General features: G+C 40.9%; 1 protein-coding gene and 1 long non-coding RNA gene across 2 annotated transcripts in view; both read right to left on the bottom strand.

The window, feature by feature from the left end:
• The window catches only part of LOC146517771 (semaphorin-3D), a 124,435-nt gene that overhangs the window by 19,374 nt on the left and 77,810 nt on the right, over window positions 1-27,251 (bottom strand). The window contains exons 3-8 of the mRNA XM_085160405.1: window positions 9,101-9,255; window positions 8,806-8,868; window positions 8,479-8,598; window positions 6,470-6,560; window positions 4,829-4,957; window positions 387-529 (exon numbers count right to left, since the gene is read on the bottom strand). Coding sequence (XP_085016531.1) covers window positions 387-529; window positions 4,829-4,957; window positions 6,470-6,560; window positions 8,479-8,598; window positions 8,806-8,868; window positions 9,101-9,255 — 701 coding nt within the window. The remainder of the gene's footprint in view (window positions 1-386; window positions 530-4,828; window positions 4,958-6,469; window positions 6,561-8,478; window positions 8,599-8,805; window positions 8,869-9,100; window positions 9,256-27,251) is intronic.
• The window catches only part of LOC146517773 (uncharacterized), a 36,454-nt gene continuing 18,785 nt past the window's right edge, over window positions 9,583-27,251 (bottom strand). The window contains exon 2 of the long non-coding RNA XR_014874210.1: window positions 9,583-27,210. This is a non-coding gene — a long non-coding RNA (uncharacterized LOC146517773). The remainder of the gene's footprint in view (window positions 27,211-27,251) is intronic.

Below are 27,251 nucleotides of genomic sequence, written 5' to 3'. Positions count from 1 at the left end.
ATTGAGGAAGAGATGAGAGAGGGAAGGATGACGGTTAGAGATAAGGAGCAGTACAGTGAGGGAAGAAGGGAAGGAAACATAAAAAGGAGACATCGTCTACAACCTTCGTCCGTCTCCACAGATCTGCATTTCTGTTCAGTTCAAGAACACAAACCTTAATTCCTTCATTTAAAGCTCTGAAACTAAAAAAGCTTTAGATGTATTTACTTGTTTTGGTACTTTTTACTTAATACATTTATTACCCAGATGTGTGATAAATCACATATGAAGCAAAACAGGTGTCAGAAAGCCTGTTAACAGTTATAACAGTGATGCGGGACAGCAGAACAGAGAACCCTGATCCCCGTCACGGATTCCTTAATCACGTCAAAGCTGTTCGTTGTTACCTTGCAGACTCGGGCCACGCGGCTGTACACCCTCTTGTCCCACTGCCCCGCCTCCACCGCCCTCTCCTTGAAGAAGAAGTAGACTTTATCATCGTCCGGGCTGCGCGTGTCAGGGATGGAGAAGGAGCCCACAAAATCTGGCTCTGAGAGGGAGACGGTACACATTTGACTGTCTGTGAGCTTCTCTCTGTTTCTATAGATTATTTGTAAATTACAGGTATAACAAGTGAAGGAGTTGTAGAAGACTCATGGAGGAGGAGCTATCATCAGCTTACACTGTCAGAAAACGTCTGCCTTTCGTTTCTTTTAATTTGTTTTTCTTTCTGCTACTGCATTTTACTTTATGTCTTATGTACCTTAACCAAGCATATTATTATCAATTTCAAAAATTAATTATTAATAATTTATACAGTTTTCTTGTTTTTTAGCCTTCTATGCATAAGTGCTTTCTATCTACCACTCACTCCGATGGATGCATCGGAGAGCAGCTTCGTTTTAGTATTAAACTACACAGCTAATAAGTCCAGGCTGTGTGTGTGTCTCACATACACACACACATTCTCGTTTTGATATCTTAGTGAGGACATCCCATTGACATGATGCATTCCGTAGCCAATAACCCCGACCATCAAAAATAACCCCGACCATCAAAAATAACCCTGACCATCAAAAATAACCCTGACCATCAAAAATAACCCTGACCATCAAAAATAACCCAAACATTCAAAAATAACCACGACCATCAAAAATAACAATAACCATCAAAAATAACAATAACCATCAAAAATAACCGCGACCATCAAAAATAACCCCGACCATCAAAAATAACCCCAACCATCAAAAATAACCGCAACCATCAAAAATAACCCCGACCATCAAAAATAACCCCGACCATCAAAAATAACCCCGACCATCAAAAATAACCGCAACCATCAAAAATAACCCCGACCATCAAAAATAACCCCGACCATCAAAAATAACCCCGACCATCAAAAATAACCCCGACCATCAAAAATAACCCCGACCATCAAAAATAACCCAAACCATCAACAATAACCCCGACCATCAAAAATAACCCCGACCATCAAAAATAACCCCGACCATCAACAATAACCCCGACCATCAAAAATAACCCAAACCATCAACAATAACCCCGACCATCAAAAATAACCCCGACCATCAAAAATAACCATGACCATCAAAAATAACCCCGACCATCAAAAATAACCATGACCATCAAAAATAACCCCGATCATCAAAAATAACCAAAACCATCAAAAATAACAATAACCATCAAAATAACCGCGACCATCAAAAATAACCGCGACCATCAAAAATAACCCCAACCATCAAAAATAACCATAACCATCAAAAATAACCATAACCATCAAAAATAACCCTAACCATCAAAAATAACCCCGATCATCAAAAATAACCAAAACCATCAAAAATAACAATAACCATCAAAAATAACCCAAACATTCAAAAATAACCGCGACCATCAAAAATAACAATAACCATCAAAAATAACCGCGACCATCAAAAATAACCGCGACCATCAAAAATAACCCCAACCATCAAAAATAACCCTAACCATCAAAAATAACCCTAACCATCAAAAATAACCCTAACCATCAAAAATAACCCCAACCATCAAAAATAACCCTAACCATCAAAAATAACCCTAACCATCAAAAATAACCCTAACCATCAAAAATAACCCTAACCATCAAAAATAACCATAACCATCAAAAATAACCATAACCATCAAAAATAACCCTAACCATCAAAAATAACCCTAACCATCAAAAATAACCCCAACCATCAAAAATAACCCTAACCATCAAAAATAACCCTAACCATCAAAAATAACCCTAACCATCAAAAATAACCATAACCATCAAAAATAACCCCAACCATCAAAAATAACTCTAACCATCAAAAATAACCATAACCATCAAAAATAACCATAACCATCAAAAATAACTCTAACCATCAAAAATAACCATAACCATCAAAAATAACCATAACCATCAAAAATAACCATAACCATCAAAAATAACCCTAACCATCAAAAATAACCATAACCATCAAAAATAACCCTAACCATCAAAAATAACCCTAACCATCAAAAATAACCCCGATCATCAAAAATAACCAAAACCATCAAAAATAACAATAACCATCAAAAATAACCGCGACCATCAAAAATAACCGCGACCATCAAAAATAACCCCAACCATCAAAAATAACCATAACCATCAAAAATAACCATAACCATCAAAAATAACCCTAACCATCAAAAATAACCCTAACCATCAAAAATAACCCTAACCATCAAAAATAACCCCGATCATCAAAAATAACCAAAACCATCAAAAATAACAATAACCATCAAAAATAACCGCGACCATCAAAAATAACCGCGACCATCAAAAATAACCCCAACCATCAAAAATAACCATAACCATCAAAAATAACCATAACCATCAAAAATAACCCTAACCATCAAAAATAACCATAACCATCAAAAATAACCAAAACCATCAAAAATAACAATAACCATCAAAAATAACCCAAACATTCAAAAATAACCGCGACCATCAAAAATAACAATAACCATCAAAAATAACCGCGACCATCAAAAATAACCGCGACCATCAAAAATAACCCCAACCATCAAAAATAACCCTAACCATCAAAAATAACCCCAACCATCAAAAATAACCCCAACCATCAAAAATAACCCTAACCATCAAAAATAACCCTAACCATCAAAAATAACCCTAACCATCAAAAATAACCCTAACCATCAAAAATAACCCTAACCATCAAAATAACCCCAACCATCAAAAATAACCCTAACCATCAAAAATAACCCTAACCATCAAAAATAACCCTAACCATCAAAAATAACCATAACCATCAAAAATAACTCTAACCATCAAAAATAACCATAACCATCAAAAATAACCATAACCATCAAAAATAACTCTAACCATCAAAAATAACCATAACCATCAAAAATAACCCTAACCATCAAAAATAACCATAACCATCAAAAATAACCCTAACCATCAAAAATAACCATAACCATCAAAAATAACTCTAACCATCAAAAATAACCATAACCATCAAAAATAACCATAACCATCAAAAATAACTCTAACCATCAAAAATAACCGCGACCATCAAAAATAACCCTAACCATCAAAAATAACTCTAACCATCAAAAATAACTCTAACCATCAAAAATAACCATAACCATCAAAAATAACTCTAACCATCAAAAATAACTCTAACCATCAAAAATAACCGCGACCATCAAAAATAACCCTAACCATCAAAAATAACCCTAACCATCAAAAATAACCCTAACCATCAAAAATAACCCCGACCATCAAAAATAACCATAACCATCAAAAATAACCCTAACCATCAAAAATAACCCTAACCATCAAAAATAACCCTAACCATCAAAAATAACCCTAACCATCAAAAATAACCCTAACCATCAAAAATAACCATAACCATCAAAAATAACTCTAACCATCAAAAATAACTCTAACCATCAAAAATAACTCTAACCATCAAAAATAACAATAACCATCAAAAATAACTCTAACCATCAAAAATAACAATAACCATCAAAAATAACTCTAACCATCAAAAATAACCCTAACAATAGCCTAATTGTAACCCTGACACTAAAACCACATTTTGAATCTCAAAAATGCCGTCAAACTCATGAGGACGGGATTTTGTCCTCACAAGTATAGTAACGTGCTAATTTTTGTCCCGACGAAAATGTTAATACCGTCCACACACACACACACACACACACACACACAATAAGCAAGTATACAACATGAGAAAAGAATGAAACAAAAAAAGAACCAAACAGGTTCAAAGCTCCTAAAACCTTGAGAATAACTCATCGTCTCGGCTCTCAGAGCAGCGACATTAATGCTCACGTATGACAACCACAGACTAAGTAATGGTCTCCTGATTAGTTAAAAGTACCTTTAGTGAGAGCAGCTGCCCAGGATGATGGATGCAAAGCTGTATTTCTGACCAGGCAAAGTGGATGTCTGCACCCTTGAGAGGCCCTAAAAGCTGTTTTCTTTCATCCTTACTGATATCAGTGGTTCAGTTCGTCTAAGAAAACGTGAGCGGTGTGCACTCTGCATCCATTCTTTTAAAAGATTTGGTGGAACCGTGTGTCTACCTCTGGTTTCATACTAGGGTTTAAATCTATTGCCACACATTTGTATTCAACATTTAATTTTTGCACATAACTTTCTGCAGGACTTATCGGGCACTTGGTTCATATACGGTAGCAAATGTTTGTCCAGGGGACCATTAACCGGTAAGTGTTTCCATGTGTTGCAGAAGTTTATCTGGTGTGTCGAACGGAGAACAAAACAAACGCAGCTTCTTACCGTTGAGCCAGTTGTGATCGTAGGCTTCAGTGCGGATGTAATGCTGGCTGCTGCCCTGGATGGATGTCCTGAAGATCGCAGCGTTGGCTCCCATGAAATCGACCGAGGTACCCGCGTACAGATCCCCGTCTAGGGAGAAAGAAAGGAACGACTGCCTGAACAAGAACAACAAATCTGCGTGAAACATGTTTTCCTACAGTACACAGGTCTGTTTTATAGCTCTGCCTTCGACTGAAGGCCCTGCATTCTCTGCAGATCCAGAGCAGAACAGCAAATATCTGAAAGCTGATTCATGAAAACATTCATCTAATAAAATATTTTTGACATCATTTCCTGAAAAAATGTCTTAATAAGGTTTTTAAAAAATCACTTAATTCGTCCTGAGTGTTTGTTTTGTGGTTTTAAGGAGCTGAATATTAACTGAAACACTGGCCGTCTCTCCCTGGGTACCTTTATGTGAAAAATAAAAACAGTCTGGTCCTCTTAATTGCACCTCCATAACTTCAGTGTTGACTCCTTGTTTTAACTACATGTTTACATGTAATTTAACCTCCCGCGGCACTCAGACACGTCCAGGTACAGCACATGCAGCCCGCTCAGCGTACACAGCTTTTACTCATTAAGCAGCTTTTTCTAATAAACAGCTCAGACCGTAAACATCCGAAAAACATGTGACGGCGTGCACAGATCCTCCAGCTCATGTAGGAAGGACACATTCAGGATGTTGTCACTGCAAAAGCTCTACTAGAGTTACTAGATTGAGTGATTTTCATCAGTCACCAAATCAACAGATTTTTCATCTCTATCAACTAAACAAACATATTTAGAGCGTGTCTGATGTCCTTATCTTGATTTCTTAGGCTTGTCCAATGACTGAGGGCGCTCACATGAAGGTCTTTCACCTCACAACATGACTAAGCTGTTTAATAAGCATCCCGTTGTGTTTATTGCTCAGTTATTTTAACCTTAAAAATGACTGAATTCCAAACAAACACTAACAACTCCCCACGCAGAGGCGCCTCGGCCTCATGGGTTTTCTGTCCCTGTGCGCTGTCTTGCAGGTTCCTGGTAGGCGCAGTTAATCAGTGCAACTGGCAATATAGTGACAATATATTTACAAACCAAGTTTGCAACGTTTTACTGAACCTTTTCTGCTTTCTTGCTATCATGCAAACACTTTTCTGGGGGCACAAAACCAGTAGGGGTCATATTAGTAGCCAACCTACTCTGACTCACAGCCAGCCCTAAACATTAGTTTGGCTGAAAAGACATCGTGCTTCCATCGCTGGTAAAGCCTCATTCCTCAGCTGTCAGCACAGACCCAACCATCAGTTATAAAAACTTAACTTATGGCTTCTTCTATGGAGCTCTCTCTTTGTCTAAGTGATCCAAATATGTGTTTTATGTCCTTTATGTCACGGGGGCCAGCGGCTGACGTCAGCGCGTGGAATAACTCATGCGGACCACACACGCCGCGGCTGAGCGGACGCTCTGCAGCGAGGAGTCACACAGTGGTGGGATTGTACGCCGCAGAGCGCTGCTGTCACCAGAATGTGAACGCGGCTTTTAGAGAATGACAGATGATGATTCAATATGGCCACTCTTTCAGGCTTCGAGTGTGCGTGGGTGGACGGGACCTACCGGTCAGTCTAGCAGCGAAGGGCTCTTTGGGACTGAAGGGACATTTTCCTCTGCCTGACTCGACTGCGTGAGACAGCGTGAACAACGGCTCCTGCAGGAGAGAGGACAGAGGAGACCACACAAACACAGGATGATGGATAAACAGAAGGGCAAAGATGAAGCTGCCTTCACTTCATTACAGAACAGAAGCTCTTTAGAGAGGCTGACTGATGTTAAAGGACTGCCATGATGATGAAGAAGATTAATATTAGTGTTTTAGAAGTCTGAATATGGTGGATGGATTAGGAAACAATGAGTCCTTCAACACAGGCGAGCAAACAGCCCTTCAGCAGGCTTCCTAAAGGGAGCGACAGAAAAACAAGACCACGAACCCAAACCACGATCTTTCTAGCTTTGCTACAAATCTTTATGGCCTGTTTGTGTCTCTGTTGTTATCTTGCATGTATTTGTCATAATTTACCATTTCTGTTGGATAGCTATGAATATTCTCTGAGCTTGTTTCACTGGTGTTATATATTTCCAAACAGAAACCTGTCAGTCAACAGTTCTGCTCTGGTTCAGGCCTTTTGCTGCAAACACAGACTGTGTAGGAAAAAATCCACATTTTAGACCAAACTTATCTTTAAACCTGTTTTTTGAGGTTTTGAGGCCACTGAACATAAAGCTATGGGCCTAAAGTCCAATGGGGTTCATGCGGGGCAGCCCACTCATGCAGGGAGGGTCCTACAGTTGGGACCATTGGACCACACGTTGGGACCATGTGGGCCGAACTACTGGGGGCCCACTCGACCCCCCTTCCATGTTACTGAGGTTTAAATCATGTTCTGTGGTTTCATCTTCTCCGCAGCAGTAACCTTCCTTATTACAAATAATGGGCCAGCAAACATGCACATCTGGGCCCACTGTGGGTGAACTGTGGGTTTATAGGGGAAGGGAAAACCCACATTTATCCCAAATGGGTGTGCAGCACTTTTACCCTTTGGGACACCTACATGACTTTTCTATGGGCATGGCCACTGTGGACTGCCCAGTGAAAACCTCCATAGGAGCCCACTGGTGTAACACACAGAGGGCCCAAAAGTGGGACATTTCTGTGGCCCCACATGGTTTTCTCTGTGAAAACCCACTGTGGATTATTTTGTGTTGCCTTTGGGATTTCTCTCGTCTCTTCTTTGTTGTTTTTGTCACTTTGTATTTGTTATGTTTTATAACTAATTTGTCCTTCATTTCCTCACACTGCCATCACATTGTGTCAGGTAACGTTGGCTGAAGATAGCGGACCACAAGTATACGAGGGTCCACTTGGGGGGGACTGGAGTACATGAGGCACATGTCTGCCAATTTTCTGTGACTATGCAGACTGTCAACAAGTCACTACAGTACAATGCACTAACTATTTCTTCAGTTTAATAGGAACCACTTGTTCCAGCCTCAGAGGGCTGTAGCATGAGCCAAAACACTGAGGTTCATGTTTTGGTTTTCTCTTCCTTCTTTCTGTCACTTTAGTTCAGACACCACAAAAACACTGGTTATGGTTAAAATAAGCTCATTTACAACATGCAAGCTAAAAATGATCCACAGAGATTAAATGTGACCCCAAAGTGTCCTTAATGACGAGTTAGGAGTGAGACCCTGACTGGCTGTTGCTCCACCAGGTGTATCATAGCAGTGACACCAGTATGTTTCCAGTCAGCACATTAACAACATGGCAGTGCTAGCTTTGTTTTTCAAGCAAAGAACGGGGTCCTCTGGCTTTCCTGGATCTGGCAGAGCCGAACATCTAACTGTGGAACTGAAAACGTCTGAATTTGACTTCACGGTTTCTATGTTTGGAAATAATCAGCAGGTTAAATAAAAACTTTGTACTTTGTTAAGCGACAGAGCAGATTTACTCTTTCACATATAAAACGACAGAAATATCAGATTTTTAAAGTCTTGCCCTCTGCTTTACTTTAGCTTTGTGACTTCATATTTATTTGAACTAAATGAATGACTGAATGAACTGGTACCTCTGTGTTGTGTCCGAGGTGCAGGTAAGTGCACTGTGGATGGAAAGCGCCGGTACCACAAGCATAAACGTGGGTCTTATTGAAAGGCTGCAGCAGCCGCACAAAGTTGGCACATTCAGTCTGCAAAAAGACAAAAACATGATCATGTCTAATGTAATTCTTCACTTATTCCAGTCGTTGTAACACTGATAAAACTCCAGAGTAACTGATATTTATTACTGTGCAGATTAGTTTGTTTGTATAATAAAACTAAACGCACACAAACTGTGCACATACTAAAATATGCTTGTTTAGTATTTAGGTTTACAGTGTGGCTCAGTGTGTTACCTCCAGGCTTTTGCCAGCCAGCCTGCAGTGCTCCACATGCTCTCTGGCAGCCGGCCAGTAGATCTGAAAGAAACGAGCATCAATCAGCAACGCCGGCAACAAAACAGCTCGAACGACTACGAATGTTACCAACTGACTTTCTGCCAGATCACATAATCACTTGGGCTCCAGAGCTGTGGCTGCTTTCTGTGCCAGAGGAAGCGATGAAAGTGAAATCTATCTAGATCAGCATGTGCAGGCTGTTGATGAACATGTGCAACTAAGATACGGCAACAATGAATCTTTGTGTCTTTACCTTCTGCGAGGGCTGATCCAAGCTGTCAGACTTCAGCAGGTAGATGTGGTCTTTCCCTCCGACCAGCAGCCAGCCTTTATCCTCGTCTAACAGCAGGGCCTCGTACCCGCCGCTGACCCCCTCCTCCCAGAAGACAGCTGAACCGTTCCTCACATCTGACGCAGACGGAGGAGAGAGGCTGTTCAATCAAACGCGCCTTTACCCAGCATCAGCTCTCACCAGCCAGAAGTGTTTTTTAATTTCACCGCCTTTAATTATAACGCACCATAATTCACACATCCTTCAACTGGAATGACAACAACAAAACAGACGTCTGCAAAATGAGCTTCAAACGTCTCCTATTAAAATTTTGCAAGGCAAAAATAATGCAGATCCTGCAAGATATCATCAGGAAAGCTGAGTTAACATAAAACGTGTGAGTGAGCAATAATAAGCCACATTAACTGAAAACATTTGATGTGTCTTTAACTTCATCATCATCATTTATTTATTTATATAGCACTTTAAAAACACACCTGGTAGACCAAAGTGCTGTACAACACTAATATGCACATAGTAATAAAACCAGACATAGCAATAAAATTTAAAAAAAAAAAATCAGTTACCCACAGAGTTAAAAGCCAGGGAATAAAAATGGGTTTTTAATAAAGACTTAAAAACTGGCGCTGATGTAGCCGGTCTAATATGGAGAGGAAGGTTATTCCAAAGCATCGGCGCAGCAACAGAGAACGCTCGGTCTCCTCTAAGTTTCAGCCGTGACTTTGGGACCGAAAGCAGCAACTGCTCAGCTGACCGAAGGGAACGAGTGGGGACGTGGGGCTTCAACAAGTCAGACAAATAAACAGGATGAAGCCCCAACTTAACACAAAAGGTCCTATTTAAGAGATAGGACTTTAACCACAAAAGTGCCGAACCAGAAATTCCCACACAGTGCTGCAAGCGGGAGATCAGCAAATCGTGATCCAGTGTCAAATGCAGCGGTCATTGTCCAACAAGACCAGCACTGCATTAACTTCATCAGTAATCGAGTGAAAACAGTGAAAACCTTTCACTCTGAAGTTTGTCTCATCCAGAGCTGCGTGAACTGTTTGGAGATTTCCATAATGCTCAGAAAAACTGCATTTTAACTCCATTAAACTGTGAATGGATTTATTTTATTAGTGTTATATAGTTTGTATTGCTACTTGAATAAAATATGTTTTATTGAATACATCTCTCCTAATCATTCGCCATCACTGACACACACGCCAGCATCAGGTCATCAGTCAGGCTGCAGGCTGCCGCTGCGCTCGTCTCTGGGGAGTCGCTGCTAAAGCAGGCAGAAAACGACCTGAGCAAGCAGGTCAAATCAACCCTGAAAGCCTCTCGGCTCGGTTTGCTCTGTAAAGTGTGTCAGCCTGAAACTTCCACAGCTGCGAGTGAAACTGGATGGAAGAGGACTCAGGTTCACAGCAGCACGCAACACGTCTACAGAGAAATGACAAATAATTCAATAATCCTAATGCAGTCTGAAACTTAATAGTGCACGTTTTGTAATGAAAAGTGTTTTCCCAACATTTCATGATTTAAATCACATTTAAGCTCCTCGATGGAGTTTCATTCAGCCGTTCGCCCGCCTAATAACTGAGTTCATGATGATACATTTGTGCTGTTTCCTGTCATTTGACAGCAAAAACAAAACAAACAACTCTCTGTGCTGCTGGGGCAAAACATCCACTAACATCATCCCTGTGAACAAAAGATAATCTGAGGATAAAACAATGAAAACAACTTTTAGTTCCAACTATAGTCCACTGTTGTTAAACTACAGGCTCATAGTAGGACTCTGCAGTAATGATAATAAATACAAGCTTATATGCGTCGTGTTTACCACCATTACCGCTCAAGAACAGATGGGCAGTAACGCGTTACTGTAATCCGATTACTTTTTTCAAGTAACGAGTAAAGTAAGGGATTACTATTGCAAAAACTGTAATTAGATTACCGTTACTTTCCCGTAGGAACGCTGCGTTACTGCGTTACTAAAACCGTGATTTTTTTGCAAGAATGTCTCATGACAGTGACGTAAGCGAGTGCGACGTTCGTGACAACAGCTGTGTGCAGATCAACAATGGATCATATATCGAGTGCAGAGAGAGTATGAGCGTGCAGCGTTTAAAGCGTGGAAGTACTGACCTTACTTTGAGTTTGATTCCATAAAAAGTGACAAAAACATTAGTGTCCGTTGTGCGTGGGAAGAAAACTTCTTTTTACAGCGAAAAAAACCCTAAACTTCCGAGCAAGCACCGAGTAGCTACGACGTAATGGAAAACTCACAGAGAAACTCGCGGATTCTTCCACTGACCGCTGCACACCTGCACCAGGGTAACCCTCCGCCTACCCCACTCCTGCTTTACAGGTGAAAATAGAGCAACAGGACCGCTAGTCTTTGACTTTATTTATTTTCTGCTGTGTTTTACTTGCATCTATTTGAAAGACTGAGTGTAAACACAAAAAATATTTTATTTTATGTGCTGGAATGTGCAGAAAATAGGTTTAAATGTTAAACTAATTTCTTCCAGTCAGAGAATGTTGCAGATAATTAAATGTTTGCTTGATGCATAAAGTTAAAAGATTAAAACTAATAAAACAAGTTTTAAAAAGAGACTTTTCCATTTGATTACATTTTGTATGATGATTATGCAGAAAAAGTAGAATTGGGCTGAAAGATCTATCACTTTATCACCTATTCAGGTTGTAAATCGTGTTTTTAAAAAGTAACTAAGTAATTAATTACTTTTGAAAGTAAGTAATCAGTAAAGTAACGGGATTACTTTTTTGGGGAAGTAATCAGTAATTAGTTACTGATTACTTTTTTCAAGTAACTTGACCAACACTGCTCAAGAAAAACACATTTAAATGCATTAAAAATGATTCAGTTACAAGTAAAAAACACTAAGTATAAATCATAAAAACAATAATGTGTTAGACAATAGAAATGCAAAAAGTGCAACATCAAGAATAACATGTTGAACACGTCTTTAAAGTTCAGGTTTAAACGTGGACAGAAAGTCCTTAAGGCTCCATAACTGAACCTCTATTCATTCAAACACCTGCGTTACATTTGAATCAGGGTCACGGTGAGTAAATCTGTGACCTCACGCTGCAAATATTAACTGGAGTAAAAGCAGCTAATTAACCTTGAAATTCTCCTCGTTTTCCCGCCGCACCGACCTGCCTGCGCTGCAAACAATCGCTTGAACGAACGAAGGAAACTAACCGTGAAACTCAACAAGACCGTCACAGCATTCAGGCCCGGCCTGCGAGTCAAGCGGACCCCACACTGCGGATGCGCAGCACAGTCCGGCGTGTGCGCAGACACGCTGATTGTGCGTCCCGATGGCTCAAAAGAGTCGCGGCTTTGAATGCAGCACGGCACATTTGTTACACTTGAGCCGCACCAGAGGACATTTAAAAAGAAATAAATCACCGCTCTGACAATCACGCCGCTTTCATCGGGTTAACGGGACGCACAAGAGTTTCTGCTCGCTAATCAAGCGTGGAAAACAGAGAGGAGAAAGGGCTGAAGAATGGAGGGAGGCTCGACTCTAGAGCTGTGTAGTCAAGTTTATTTGCACAGCCTTTAATCACGCTTAGTCTTCAGGAGTTTCACTGAGCCCCCCATTGAAAAAATAATAAAAGGAGTGATGAATGAAAGTGATTCCTCAGTCCTACAAGTACAAAACGGCAGAAAAGGCGCAGACTTTGCTTTAGGTCTTCCTCTGTGATTAATTGTTCCTCCAGTTTATTTTGCATCTTTGTCTGATGAAGAAATTGACAAAACTCAAAGTGAGACTCGAGGAACAGCTGTGAGGTAAAAAACGGGAAAATTCTCCTTCTGCACAGGAAATCACCCTCGATGTGACTCTTAATAGGACCAATCACAGACTGGCATACTTTAGGATAATATGCACGATGGTGGATTAGACACACTGCAGGTAAAAATACAGAAACTGAGACGAAAGGTGCAAAAACAGCCTGAAACTATAAACACAGATTTTATCCATCTGAGCAGGATCCTGATATTTTTACATCCAAAGTGGAAACTGGACTTTTATACAAGTAAAGGCTGAACACACACACACAGCAAAGTTGTGTGTGCAATCAGACGTAACAGCCACATCTGTTCAGGCTCCTAAATGAGATCTTCACAGCTCGTTTCTCATTCAGATAATCCACTCTCCCACAGCTCTGAGACTCCTCAGGGCGTCACACATGTAACTGAAGTGGGCAGATTTATAGAGGTTAAAGGAACAGAACATGAAACGTGTCATAGAAACAGACAAAAATGTGTCATCAACTCATTTAAAGCTTGAGGGGCCGAGAGCGGGTCACCACCAAACTAACCCAGACTGTTAGCCGTGCGCTAAATCTGCTCATATTCTGAGCAAACAGGCCTCTGTAGATTTTTTCCTCTCTTAAAATTTGGGGAATTTTCAGATTAATGTAAAGCTGTTTTTTATAATTAAATTATTTCTCAAACTTTTTGCTAGCGATTAGGGCTGCCACGATTAGTCGACTAGTCACGATTACGTCGACTATCAAAATCGTCGACGACTGATTTAATAGTCGACGCGTCGTTTGAAGCTTTGTAAGATCACAAAAGACGCAGGAATAAGTAGTAGGATTTAAGAGTGTAATAACGGACTGAAACAGAAGATGGCAGCACTGCATGTACAAGGATGCCAGCTGCCGTTAAACCCCGAAGAAGAAGAAGAAGAAGCTGTGTCCCAGAATTCATAGCGCAGCCTAGCACAGTTGTCAACTAGCGGCAGCTAGTTAGTTTTAATATTACTCTTATTATTCTTTCTGGGTCACAAAATAAACGTTTAACATGTTTTCAGGCGAGAATGTAGCTGTGTAAACCTCAAATATCTGCTCAGTTTATCAAGACACCACATATTTTCAAAAGCGCTCCGACGTTTTCGGAGACGTCTGTTAGCCACTAGCTCGATAGCTAGCCGGGTGCTTGGCTAACTAGAGCCGTGAGAACACCGGACTCCCGGCTAATCGTTTTCAAACCCACCGCTGTCTTTTGCTACTCAGGTTAAACATGATATATAAGTCACTTAGATAACTTAAAAATGTTATTGTTTGGCTTTTTTTTCAGTATTTTATTTGTTCCTGAGTAAATCTGTTTGGCTGAGATTAAAGTTATAGTTTTTACACAGCTGAATAAACATCAAGCAGACAGCTGATTATCAGAAGTGTGAGATGCTCGAGAATTTACTCCGGTGTCCTGTTATATTTTAGATAGCAAGGAGTTTATTAAACTTCACCGAAACAATCTGCAAATTTCATTAAAATTTAATAAACTATCATCTTGTCTTTATTTTTAGTTAGCACATACCTTAAACACTTAAAGCTGTAAGCTAATGATAGTTATATAAGAGCAGATGCTGCTGGTGCAATAAGCTGTACGTTTTACGTCCAATGGATGATGATCTGATTAGTCGACTAATTGCAAAAATAATCGGTGACTAGTCGACTATCAAAATAATCATTTGTAGCAGCTCTACTAGCGATAACCACCGTGAATGATTTTACAGTAAGAGTGAAGCACCACAGATATCAGCAGGGGCTGAGCCGCTGAGCTGGAAAAAGGCAAGTAGATTCTTATTTTACAGAGCTGCGGCATTTGGCTCCCAGTCTGAGAGATCCCATCGATCAAGTGAAGTGGGGATGGGAAGTAGACCACACGATGAAAGAAAAGTTACTCCCCGAGGGGGGCACGATGGAAAATATGACATGAAATACCAAAGAAGAGAGGAAACCAAAAGCTTTATGTCACACAGGACTGCTGCACGTCCAGGTTCTTTCCCTTTAACTTTTCCTTTTGTTTTCCTGATAACTTGAACAGACCTGCACCGTTTTAAAGTCAGCAGTCACCTGGAAAACCCCCCAAAACAAAACAAGGAAGCGTCCGCACTAAAATCACTTCCAACGGTTGGAAGAAAAGCAAGAATGGGTTCATTCAGTCTGTCTGTCTGTCTTCATTAGTGGCCATAAGTGCATTGGACCGGTCAAAGTTTCACTGAGTCTGGATGTAATTCAGTTAAATGCCTAAATGTTGCTTTTCCTTTCAATCACAGTCCGGAGGTAATGCTGAGTGCTTCTGATTGGCCAGAGGTGATGTGGATTAGTCATGACTGCTGGATGGCGAGAGGTCACAGCCTCGACACGTCTTGATGCAAGTACAGCTTCGAGGTTTATAAAGTAAAGCTTTGTATTCCACTTGTGAGTCCATGTGTATGTTTGTGGGTGAGTTTGGATGGATTATTACAAAATGGACTCGAGTATAAAATAACAATGAAGAGAATAAAAATAAGGAAATGCTGAGAAATGACAAACAAAATGATCACAGTGATAATGAAGCTAGAAAATGCAACAACAAAGAAAAAGGGACGACAAAAAGATACAAAATAACCACAAAGACACCAAACTACTAAAACCTACTAAAGCTACAGAGAGAGATGAGAACACAAAGCGACACATAACATCCAGAAATGTTTCACAGCAGGCGCTGAACATAAAACGACTGCACAATGATTTTTGTTTTCCATCGTGTTGTAGTCGTCCTCACCTCTTTAAGGTCACTTTGTGTCTCTTTATGGTTGTGTCGTGCTCTGTGCCTTTTCACTGAACTCTGACTTTACAAACACTTACTTCACACAGAGGCTCTTTGCAGGGGTCCTCTGACCTCTCGGCCCCCCCGGGCCTGTGCTTAAAGGGCCGGTTCGGTAATCCATTCATGTGTGAGTGTGTACTGGCGTGTGTGTGTCAGCGAGGTCAGGATCAGTGAGTCCAGGTCAGAGTGTCAATTTGTCCTTTCTGCACTGGCCACACACGAGTTTTTACACCAAATTGTGTCCATTGATTCTATTTGTAGATCAGATGTGAACAGACTTGTGCAACTGTGTAACCATTTAAGAGGCTTCAAAGCACTTTCGTCCTCATCGCTAATATAAAAGCACCAGGTGTATCCAAACCTCGAATCAGATAATTATATCGCTCTGTTTAACTTTATCATCCAATCAACAGCAGAGAATGTTTGAATAATGGCAAACATTTGCTGATTGCTGAACTTTGTGCTGCACATCGGTGTGTGAGCTACCTCGAGCGCACACACATGTTGCGGGGACGTAAATCTGCCTACACACTTGGTTTCAGGTTAGATTAAGGCTACGTCCACACGTACACGGGTATTTTTCAAAACGGAGATTTTCCGTTGTCGTTTTAAAAAATAATCCCGTCCACACGTAAAGGCAGAAATGAAGGAAAGCGCTGCTAGGAACATGCCAAAGCAACAGGTGGCGCTATATTCCTAACCGTGTAGAAATGTTGGCCAATCAGAAGTCTAGAAGCCTCGGTGGGAAAAAGTAAACAAAGCTGGGGCATAGAAGCAGAACTGAGTCGTATGTGTGGAGGGACAGTAACTGTGTGTGTATATGTAAGCATTTAAACACTGCAGAGACAATTAACAGTAACAGTATTGTAGAAATTCATTTCACCGAAACAATAACGTGGCGCACAGTGTGACGTCAAAAAAGGTGCACACCTTTGACGCTGCGTTTTCTGCGTTTTCTGCGTTTTTCTCGTCTACACGTAAATGCAAAAAAATATCCACCCTGGCCGGAGTTTTTAAAAATCTCCGTTTTCAGTGACCAAAAACGCCGTTTACGTGTGGACGAAAGGTGCAAACGCATAGAAAAATCTACGTTTTCAAAAATACCCGGGTACGTGTGGACGTAGCCTAAGACTCAAGAAGACGAATGTAAGTCACACATCAACAAGTGAAACCATGTTTGTCGCCGCTGTTCAGTGCAATGATGCGTCTACGGAGGTATAAGTCGTGTTAAAATGAAAACTAACCAACAGAATGACTGAATGTAACAGAACTGACTAAAAGAACACAACGAATAAAAAACTGATGATGCAGGACCGCACTTTTGTTGCATCATAGCTGCGCCACAGTTCTTTACAGCTGTATTTTGTACCAATGCACCAAAATCCTGTTCAGACACGCACTGATTGGTGTATTACTTGAATGACAGTGAAGTTATCTCCTCCTCCTTACAGCTGTGGATCATCTGCCTCCATCAACACAAACAAAACAAATCCATCTTTGCAGCTATGCAATTCAAGTCAATCTTTTTCTCTTTACCCGATTTAACCAGCAGTAAATTTATCGTCAGGACAGTGAGCTCACAGGCACGATTACTCACTGTGGGAGTGTTCAATTTGTTCCTCGCAGTAAAACGTATAAAAATGTCATATTTTCTTAGTTTTGGTTTTACTTTAAAAAAGTTGATTCAAGATTCAAGTGACTAAGAAAAAGTCAAGACGCCAAACAATAAACTGAGCAGTCGGCTATTACCGAAACATCATTACTGAGTTGAATGTCGGTCATGGTAGAGATAACCTAAAGTGCTGTTATACTTTGTGTTGTATGTGAAAAGTTCAGAAGAGTCTAAAGTCTGGAGTATTTTATTTTCACTGAGAGGTTCACAAGTGTGAAAGCGCGTCAGAGTGAATACGAGCCTGTGTGACATCTGTGTGTGTGGCTTAGCTGTGTGCGCGTGATTGATCGTTCCCCGTGATGAACGCTGATTGCCTGCAATCAGGGAGGTGATTAAAACTGGATTTGCTTCATTAAAAGTGTGCGTGTGCGCTCAGACCTTGGCGAGCGGCGCAACGTGATTTGCACACATGCTTGCTTCAGCCAAACACGACATGTTAGCACAGGAGGGACGAGCCGGCCTCCCAGAGAGCGTTTTACATTCAGCTGCGGTGAAAAGAAAACAGGCCTGAGTTTGAAAGCAAAGCTCGGGATCGTGCTTCCTCTGTTAGCCTGCTCAACTCATTTATACATTTAGCAAGTTGCTGAAATCCAAAGTGCAGCATGCTTCTCCTGCAGAACAATATCCACAAGTGAGTAAGAAGTAGTGAGTTTTTAGATCTCAGTGAGGATGACAGCGGTCTGAATAAATACAGGGAAAACCCAGAGTGGCTTTTTCTGACCTTTCCATCTGTCTTCATGTACACGAGGTGACAGCTAAGGGAAGTGAGAGCGACCCAGGGCGCTACCTGCTTAACAAAACAAAACAAAGCATCTGATCCCTGTCCTGGTGCTGCCGCCTCCTCTCAGTGCCAGGAACTCCGTGACCACGAAGCACCCACGCCATGGCCCACGTGGCCCAAGATCGTCTAAGATCATTGTTTCCATCAGCAGAGAACGCTATAGCGAGCCCCCATAGTGACACAGACATGACGTTGATTAATCACATACAGCATGAACGGGAGGAGCTGCACGGAGGTGGGTTGTAAAGTGGCTTGCAGATGTGCATCAGCTGTAGACAGACTGGAAATTTTCCGACTGGAAATTTTCCGACTGGAAAATGAGCCATCAGCTGATGTGAGGTGGCAATGAGATCAGAGATCTGAGCTCGACTTCATCGCCTGCTTCACTTCTTTCTTCAGGAAGAATTTCAATAAAACATTTTGCTCCCTTTTTGAAAAAATAAACATTTTATCTCCGTGCGACTGCTCCTCAAGTGAGTCACTGCATTAAAGTTACTAACTAAAGTTAATATTCTAATTTGGCTCAAATATATATTTTACCTTTCTGCATTAATGGTAATGAATCGATTATTCTAATTACAGGCACAGTGGCTCACAGGTCAGCACAGGGGTGTCGAACTCCAGGCCTCGAGGGCCGGTGTCCTGCAGGTTTTAGATCTCACCCTGGGTCAACACACCTGAATCAGATGATTAGTTCATTACCAGGCTTCTGGAGAACTTCAGGACATGTTGAGGAGGTGATTTAGCCTTTAAATCAGCTGTGTTGGATCAAGGACACATCTAAAACCTGCAGGACACACTGCAGTTCGAGACTCCTGGGTTAGCAGGAATCCACGCAGGGCTCTCGAGTGGAGTTTGTATCCTTAAGTTTCTCCATGAGCTCCGTTTTCACGCACCCCTAAAAAACAAGCTCAGTTAAAACTGTAACCGAGTAATTTTAAAGATGTTATCAACTTAATCTTTGGGTTGAAGTAAGAATGAATCATCTGTGAGACTTTCATTGTTCAGTTTTTGTCATATATTTTAAATGTAAGAAGAGCTGAAATCAAAGGTCCAAGTCGTTTCTTAAAGAAGTATTTTTTTAGTATTATGTTTCGGGCCGTACCTCCCTGCGTGATTCGTTTTTCCTCATCAAACAAACTAAAAATAGACGTAATGCAAGTTTGTTTTGGATACAGTCATGGCACATTAGCGCAGTAAATAACTCAGAGTTGGAAGCCCTCGATCACTCGATAAGAGAATGGCCCGAGGGAGCCGTGGGGCAGGTTGGATCAAATCACGCCATGTGCAGCTCTGCTCGCCGCCTGCAGCGCAGCAGGACGCTCTGTTAGTCTGAGCTTTCACGCTTCATTAAAAAGTCAATCTCAGAGTTCGCCTCCATATTTGGTGATTTCACGTCTCCTCCATCAGTTTGCATCCTGAGTGTAACTCTGAGGTTAAACTGTTCAGTGCTGCATCTCGCCATCGCTCGGAAACACAAACACAGAAACATTTTTCACACATTCATCCATGCTCGTGTGTGATCTGTTCAGACGCAAACGCCACCTAGCAGGAGAGGAGAGTCAGGTCTGTTTACAGCTACTACATCTGTTCAGTGTAGCAGACGTCAGGGGAACCACCTTTGATCCGAGTCCAACGGAGCTGCAACCAAAGAGCAACGGCCAACAGTCCTCAGGCTGTAAACCCCCCCCCCATTAGATTTATTGCTAATTTATTGGCCCACGCAAGAAAATTCTGTTTTTAATTTCAGCACCGATAGCTCAAACCTCGAGTTATAATGAATCCAGGGAAGATTCAATTCAATTCAATTCAATTTTATTTATATAGCGCCAAATCACAACAAAAGTCGCCTCAAGGCGCTTCATAGATACAGAGAAAAGCCCAACAATCATATGACCCCCTATGAGCAGCACTTTGGCGACAGTGGGAAGGAAAAACTCCCTTTTAACAGGAAGAAACCTCCAGCAGAACCAGGCTCAGGGAGGGGCGGGGCCATCTGCTGTGATTGGTTGGTGTAAGAGAAGGAAGACAGGATAAAGACATGCTGTGGAAGAGAGACAGAGGTTAATAACAGATATGATTCAATACAGAGAGGTCTGTTAATACATAGTGAGTGAGAAAGGTGACTGGAAAGGAAAAACTCAATGCATCATGGGAATCCCCCAGCAGCCTACGTCTATTGCAGCATAACTAAGGGAGGATTCAGGGTCACCTGGTCCAGCCCTAACTATATGCTTTAGCAAAAAGGAAAGTTTGAAGCCTAATCTTAAAAGTAGAGATAGTGTCTGTCTCCTGAATCCAAACTGGAAGCTGGTTCCACAGAAGAGGGGCCTGAAAACTCTCAACCCACAAAATTCACAAAGGTCTCTGACAGCAATCACACGCTCAAATACTGTATCACATGCTTTTTAGTGCTCCAAATATCCCATTCATCACCATCTTTACTGAATTATCTGTCCAATGTCCCGCTTCCTTTTTGAAAGTTCAAGATGCAAAAATATTTGTTTTAATATCTTATAAGAAAAGAGAGAATGAACATTCCCATAATTTGGGACGTTTGGGATCTTTCACAAAAGGGTTAAATTAAGCGGGTAAAGAACCTTAGAGTTATAAATCAGTCATCTGTGGACACAGTGACAAAACAAAACATACTTTTAGATTTAGTGCATCTTATAATTCCAAAAAATATCATCATTTTAAAATGTTGAGTTTGAATAAACGTCCATAAATCTGACTACAAATTATAAAATATGCTCCTTATCTGCAGGAAATGCTGCAGAGTCCCCAAGTTTTATTTACTGTCACCATAATTCAGTCAATAATGTGTTTTTTTAATTTAAGCACTGGGCAGTGGAGGGGGGGTGAGCACTTCTGGGGTCCTGTGGGGTCGTGTTTCCTTATTTTCTTGCAAATTTTGTTCATTTTCTAGACCAACTTATTCTGGAAATGCCTTTTTCACATTAAAGGCATCAGTTTGCTCTACAGCGTGGAGCCACAGGTTCCCTAATGAAGTCATTTGTGCATTAACAACCGAGATAGAAGAAGTTACTAAATTCATTATTTCTATAGAAAAGTAGGAGGAAGTTTAAATTGTCTTCTTTGTGAATTTGACACTTGACATTTTCTTTTCCTGCGTGTAGGAATTTAAAAAACAAACTTGTATTACACAAAGAGCAATGACAGGTTGCTGACTGACATCATCAGCACTGAAGCTGTGCCAACCAATCAAACATGGTGCTTCTGGCAGTTTTACTGGGAGTCAGAGAGCGTTCGTAACTTAAAGGGATACACGACAAAGTTCAAAATATACTCTTTGCATGAAAACACCTTGATATCCATCAACAGTAAGTGTTTGGTTAAATTTAAATTTATACAGGAGACTCCTCTGACCTGCAGCCGTCTGCTCTGTGAGCGTCTCCTGGCAGGGTTTTAACCACCAACACCAATCGTTTGTTATTAAATTACCATCTTTGTATTTATATAAACTCATGAGCTGTTTCCTTCTTCAGGCTTTCTGTTTTTGTATCCAAGGCTCCAAACTGACATAAGCAACGGTTACAGTTAAAAATAGGGGTGGGAAAAAAATGGATACTGTGTAGCATGGTGATATTTTGTTTGCTAATAATGTATCGATACAGGGACAGCAGAAATCGATATTTTGTTACAAAAAGGTTTTTGTGCTCTGACTTCAGAGCATGTTGATCCTTTTTCTGAGCAAGAATCCTGACATTCCTTCACTGTCCAAATGTGTTTAACTTGTTTTTGGCAGCAATAAACATGACAGTTTACTTATTTTAATTTAAGACATGTTTTATTTTAATTAAGTTTAAAACTTTTTTATTTAATGTAAAATTATATTTTGTTTTAATTTACTTTCAAATTCTTCAGTTGCTGAAGGGGCTGCATAGTTTTCATAAACTGCATAGTTCAGAATAGCTATAATTGTACCAGATGGTTGATTCAGTTAAGTTGGACTAGACTGTAATACAAACCGTTCAGTTTGTCAACAATCAAACTGAAATGAGAGAAAGACTGAGTGTGAGACTTTGATATTAGAGAAAATGATGATTGATAAAGTTTACCTTTATGTACAGAATCTGAATATTGCAAAATATTTTAAAAATTGCAATAATATCGTATCATGCGTTAAGTATTGTGATAATATCGTATCGTGGGATGTGTGGTGATTCCCACCTCTAGTTAAAAACAGGCCAAAAGGGTGAAAAGTGTTCGTGAAAAGCAGAGGCAGCTTTGTTCTTTAGCTGGAGATTAAAACCAAAAACCAGTTAAAGTGTTTCATGGACTGTTTCCTTCAGTTATCTTGGAGCAGTTTTCACTTTAATATAAACTGCATGGGTTGCATTAACGTTAAAATCCCCCCGCGGCTGTTGAAGCTCACGCATCTCAGAGAAACTCGATTCTCAAAAGGCAAATCAGGATGAATGAGTCTAACACTTCCTGCATCTCCGTCCGTTCAAACTCCGGCTGAAGCTGCATCCCTGCTGAAGTGTCCACTAGGAAAGGACACAAATAACACTCAGAAGGGAGAGTGGATGAGGAGAGAGTCCAAAGAGAATCATCAGTCACACATTTTTATTATGATTAAATCATTTTCTCCCCTCAAGCTCTTTGAGCTCCTTGAAAACACTGAATTAATTTCCCGCAGAGACAGTGACCCCGCCGATGCCGAGACGGGGGAGAGGCCGAGTTTTGTTAACGCTCGCAGATAAAAACACGGCGGTTAGATAAGAACTCGCAGGATTCCTCGTCTGCCCGAGCGGCCTGCCTGCTCTGCATCGTGTCTTCCCGACTATCACAGAACCAAAAACGCCTCACAAACAACAAAGATCAGACAAACGCACACTTGAGGACACTGGACAGGGATTACACGTGCACGTGTGCTTTCTTGCGTGTCAGCTGAGGGGTGTTTCTCACGTCACGCTGAAAACATCTGGTTCTCTGCTGAACTCTGACAGGAAGTCTGGCAGCATCACCGACCGGCCTGACAGCCTCAGCATCCATATCACAGTTCATCAGGAAGGTTAACATGTGGAGGTAAAAAGGTAAAACTCACAATCTAAACATCTCTGAGAAAACCTTCGCTCAATGTAACTTATTTAAAATGAAGACAGAAGCTTCTCAGCGTTGTTATTCCAGTCAATAACTCAGTGCAGTAATGTTGTGGTTATGAAACTCTCTGGAACACATGTGCAGCATATTTCAAGGATTATTGATATAAATAGTTGCAGCAGTGGCCCAAAAGTTCAATATTTACCACAACTATGTTCTTATTTTCCTGGAGGACGCTGGCGTGTTCTGAAACAACGCCTTGATTAGTCAGAATTTCTGCATCTTATCTCTTTAACGTTAGCCATCTGCAGAGGAAAGGTCCTTCCTGTTCTCTGTCCAGTTCATTTCTTCTTGATTTTACACAAAGTCTGAGACGTTGGCCTTTAATTGAGCTCCTGAGAAATCGCCGTCTTCTCTTCTCGACATTCTGCACATCATGCTGCATGTTGCAGAGTCTGTCCAGAAGGAAACGTAAAGGCAAACAAACAAAACTGCTCTTTGCAGAGTCCTCGACTCGTTTTTGTTCAACGGGCTGATGAACGACCGTGAGGTCGAAGACAAACAGCTGCCGCACATCTGGTGGAGTCACACACATTGTATTGATTATCATATAGTTAGGCCTGTATCCCTTAGTTATTACACAGGTTGGGCTGGGGGATTCCCATGATGCATTGAGTGTTTCTTCTTCACTCACTGTGTGTTAACAGACCTCTCTGCATTGAATCATATCTGTTATTAACCTCTGTCTCTCTTCCACAGCATGTCTTTATCCTGTCTTCCTTCTCTCACCCCAACCAATCACAGCAGATGGCCCCGCCCCTCCCTGAGCCTGGTTCTGCTGGAGGTTTCTTCCTGTTAAAAGGGAGTTTTTCCTTCCCACTGTCGCCAAAGTGCTCATAGGGGGTCATATGATTGTTGGGTTTTTCTCTGTATGTATAATTGTAGGGTCGACCTTACAATATAAAGCACCTTGAGGCGACTGTTGTTGTGATTTGGAGCTGTATAAATAAAATTGAATTGAAAAGTTCAGTGAAATCACAGAAACATGAAATTTCACCCCAGAAAAAACAAAACAAAGCACAGCCAGGCTGAGGAGTCACAATCAAACACAACAGAGAGGACAGAACTGCACACCTGCACAGAGACTCTGATGAGAGCAGGTGAGAGAAGGAGGGGAAATAACCTTCAAAATAAAACAGGAAGTGAACTGAAAGCAGGGCAGAGGAAACATGAAAAATGACAGAATTCCAATAAAAAATCAATAAAAATAAGAAAAGGGGCCGTGACAGTTAAAGATTCAAATGCTGTGAAAATAAACACAAACTACAAATTATCAATTTGAAAGGTCACATAAAGGTTCTTTTTCAAAACAACACAAATGTGTTCGAGTGTCCAAATGCATGATTTCCCTCGAGGAGACGCACACAACCGTGCGCTGACAGTTTCTTGACTGGAGCACAGTGATCCCTCTGTTTCAGCGCGCAGCGTCACCGCACACGCACACAAGCTGCAACACATCGCCTCACTTAGCACATGCTAACACTTAGAGGCGACCCCGGGGAGCGGGCCATCGCACCGCTCACGTGTTCGGAGTTTGGACTCAAATGAAAGGAGGTCTGTAGATGACAGAAACCAAACCACAGCCAGCCCGACACCTTGGCCACGGAGCCGGTGAGGGCCGCCTTGTTCTCCATTTGCACAGGAAGCTGCCGCTCTTTTCCTCCCAGCGGAACGTGAACACATTTTTCAGGGTTTCTTGGACACACACACATTTACAGCGAACTAAAGAGCAAAAATCTCACATTATCCGTCTCCCAGGAGGCATCAAAGAAAAACATTCTGCAATTTACTGAAATAACAAGAAGATTTTATAGTTCAGAGAAAATATGCTGGCATGTGTTTCAAACTACTCGCGTCTATAAAACTAACGAGGGAAACCATATTTAATATTTAAAGCCTCAATAACTCAGAGATTAAAAAATACTGACAACAAACAATTAAACTGTAAAATGAGAAAACTACAAAATGTAATATTAATGGCAAATTTATGTTGGACCAGTAACGATTGCCTGTAATTTCCTTTGTATGTCCTGTTTGAATAGTGGCGCTAACATTAAACACGAGTTCCTAATAATAACGTCAGCATGTGGATGGTTAATCTGAAGTTTGCTCCAAATGCTCAGTTTGACACGTTTTTTTCTACTCTTGGATCAGTCTGACATCAAAGAGAGAGGATATCCTTATACGGCACTTTCACCTGCAAGCCCCACCCACACCTGATGTTTGAACCTTCCATTCATAAGGAAAAGCCAATCAGAAGAGAGCTGGCTTAAAGGCAGACAAGCTAAAATCTTAATTTAGTTTTCTTTTACTTTTTACATTTTTACTGTTTTTAACTTGTATTGTGTCTTTTACCTGTATTGCTCTGTATCGCTTTTATTATTTTCTTTTATCTTTTTAGTTTCAAATAGTTGTACAGCACTTTGTTTGAAAGCGCTTTATAAATAAAGTTATTATTATTATTAAAATGCTTTATTTCAGACTGGGATGAACTCCACAAAAGGCCCTCAGAACATATACAGGGATTATTTTGAAGCGTGGATCATGCAAAATTACTTTATTAGGGTCCATGTATGTGATTAAAATCTTTATATTAGTTACATTATACATATATTATCATCTTAGTTTTAACAGAGCATTTTAATGCTTCAGTTTTAAACAAGAAAAGGCTCTAAGGGTGAGAGTGCTCCTCATTTTATCCTCCAGCTAGTTCTGGAAACGAGCAGCCTTCTGAAAAAGGTCACAGGCTCTTCATCGTTTAGCTTTTAGCTCAGAGCTTCCTTTGTAATTATTTGTGGTTTGTGGTTGTGAGCATTAGTTATATGACTCCTTTATAAAAACCTTTTGGTACTTAATCATCAGGATACTCCTGATAGGAGCTGTACAGCAGGCTTTCCAAGGCAGACACTTTATTTTCCAACAAAATGTTAAGTAACAAAAATGCAGGTTTGCACGAGTGCGAGAAAAATCATTGAAAAACTTGTTTGTGGCACCAAGATAAAGTTCAAAGAATCAAACTTTACCCACAGCGACGTGTGCGCGTTTCCTGGTAATGAGATCAGGGTGTAACACATAACTCTTGGTGGGCTCTGAAACTGGACTCGTCTGTTTGTTATTTTAGTGAATTCAGGTAGCGGCGTCTCTCTTCTCTTCTCCTCCGTTTATTTGACATCGTGACGGGACACATCTGCCTCCGCCGGGCCAGCGCGCTCTGACATTAAAGGTCTCGTGTAAAACTCACTCTTTGGTCTTTACTTCATTTTACTTCAGTGTTTTCTGTTCATGTTCTTTTTTAAGCTGCTAAGCTGTAAGGAAACTGCTAGCTGCTAGCAGCTAGCCACAGTTGAGACGCGCTTGTACTTCTGTTGCGTTGTCTCCATGGAAACAGGTTATGTAAATACAGTTTGACTGACTGAAGTTTGGCCACAGCTCACATTTCAATCCCAGTCAGAACTGGTGACGGTGGATGATGTTTGTTTTTCATAGCGGATCCGGTAGCGGGCAGTCGGCCAACAGCGCGCTCGAGTGAAGGACGTGAGGCGGGTCAGCCAGAGTGAGCGTCACCGTATCAGAGACTTATTGGTGCCTGTGTTTTCTTATCTAAACACGACTCTGACCAGCTCGTCTTCCCTCCATCACTTCTTCCCTTCAACACCATTTTCCTCTTTAACCTTTCGACCTGTCCTCTGCATCAAAGCTGCTTATGAAATCATCGAATCATCACCTTAAGGTCTGCAGCGTCTCTTTCACTCAGATTTCCAAATCACACAGGATGATAAAAAGCCTCTGGTGACTTCATTAAGGAAGTTTTATTAAAAACTTGACCCAAAAGATGCAGCTTTACATATTCACCCTTTAAACTCCTTGAGCATCGCAGCAGGTGATGCATTTTCTGTCCTGT

Source organism: Neolamprologus multifasciatus, chromosome 5 (assembly GCF_963576455.1).
Source record: "Neolamprologus multifasciatus chromosome 5, fNeoMul1.2, whole genome shotgun sequence".
Classification (NCBI taxonomy): Eukaryota; Metazoa; Chordata; class Actinopteri; order Cichliformes; family Cichlidae; genus Neolamprologus; species Neolamprologus multifasciatus.
Note: the sequence above shows the minus strand (reverse complement) of the source record. Positions and strands in the feature narration are given on the sequence as shown.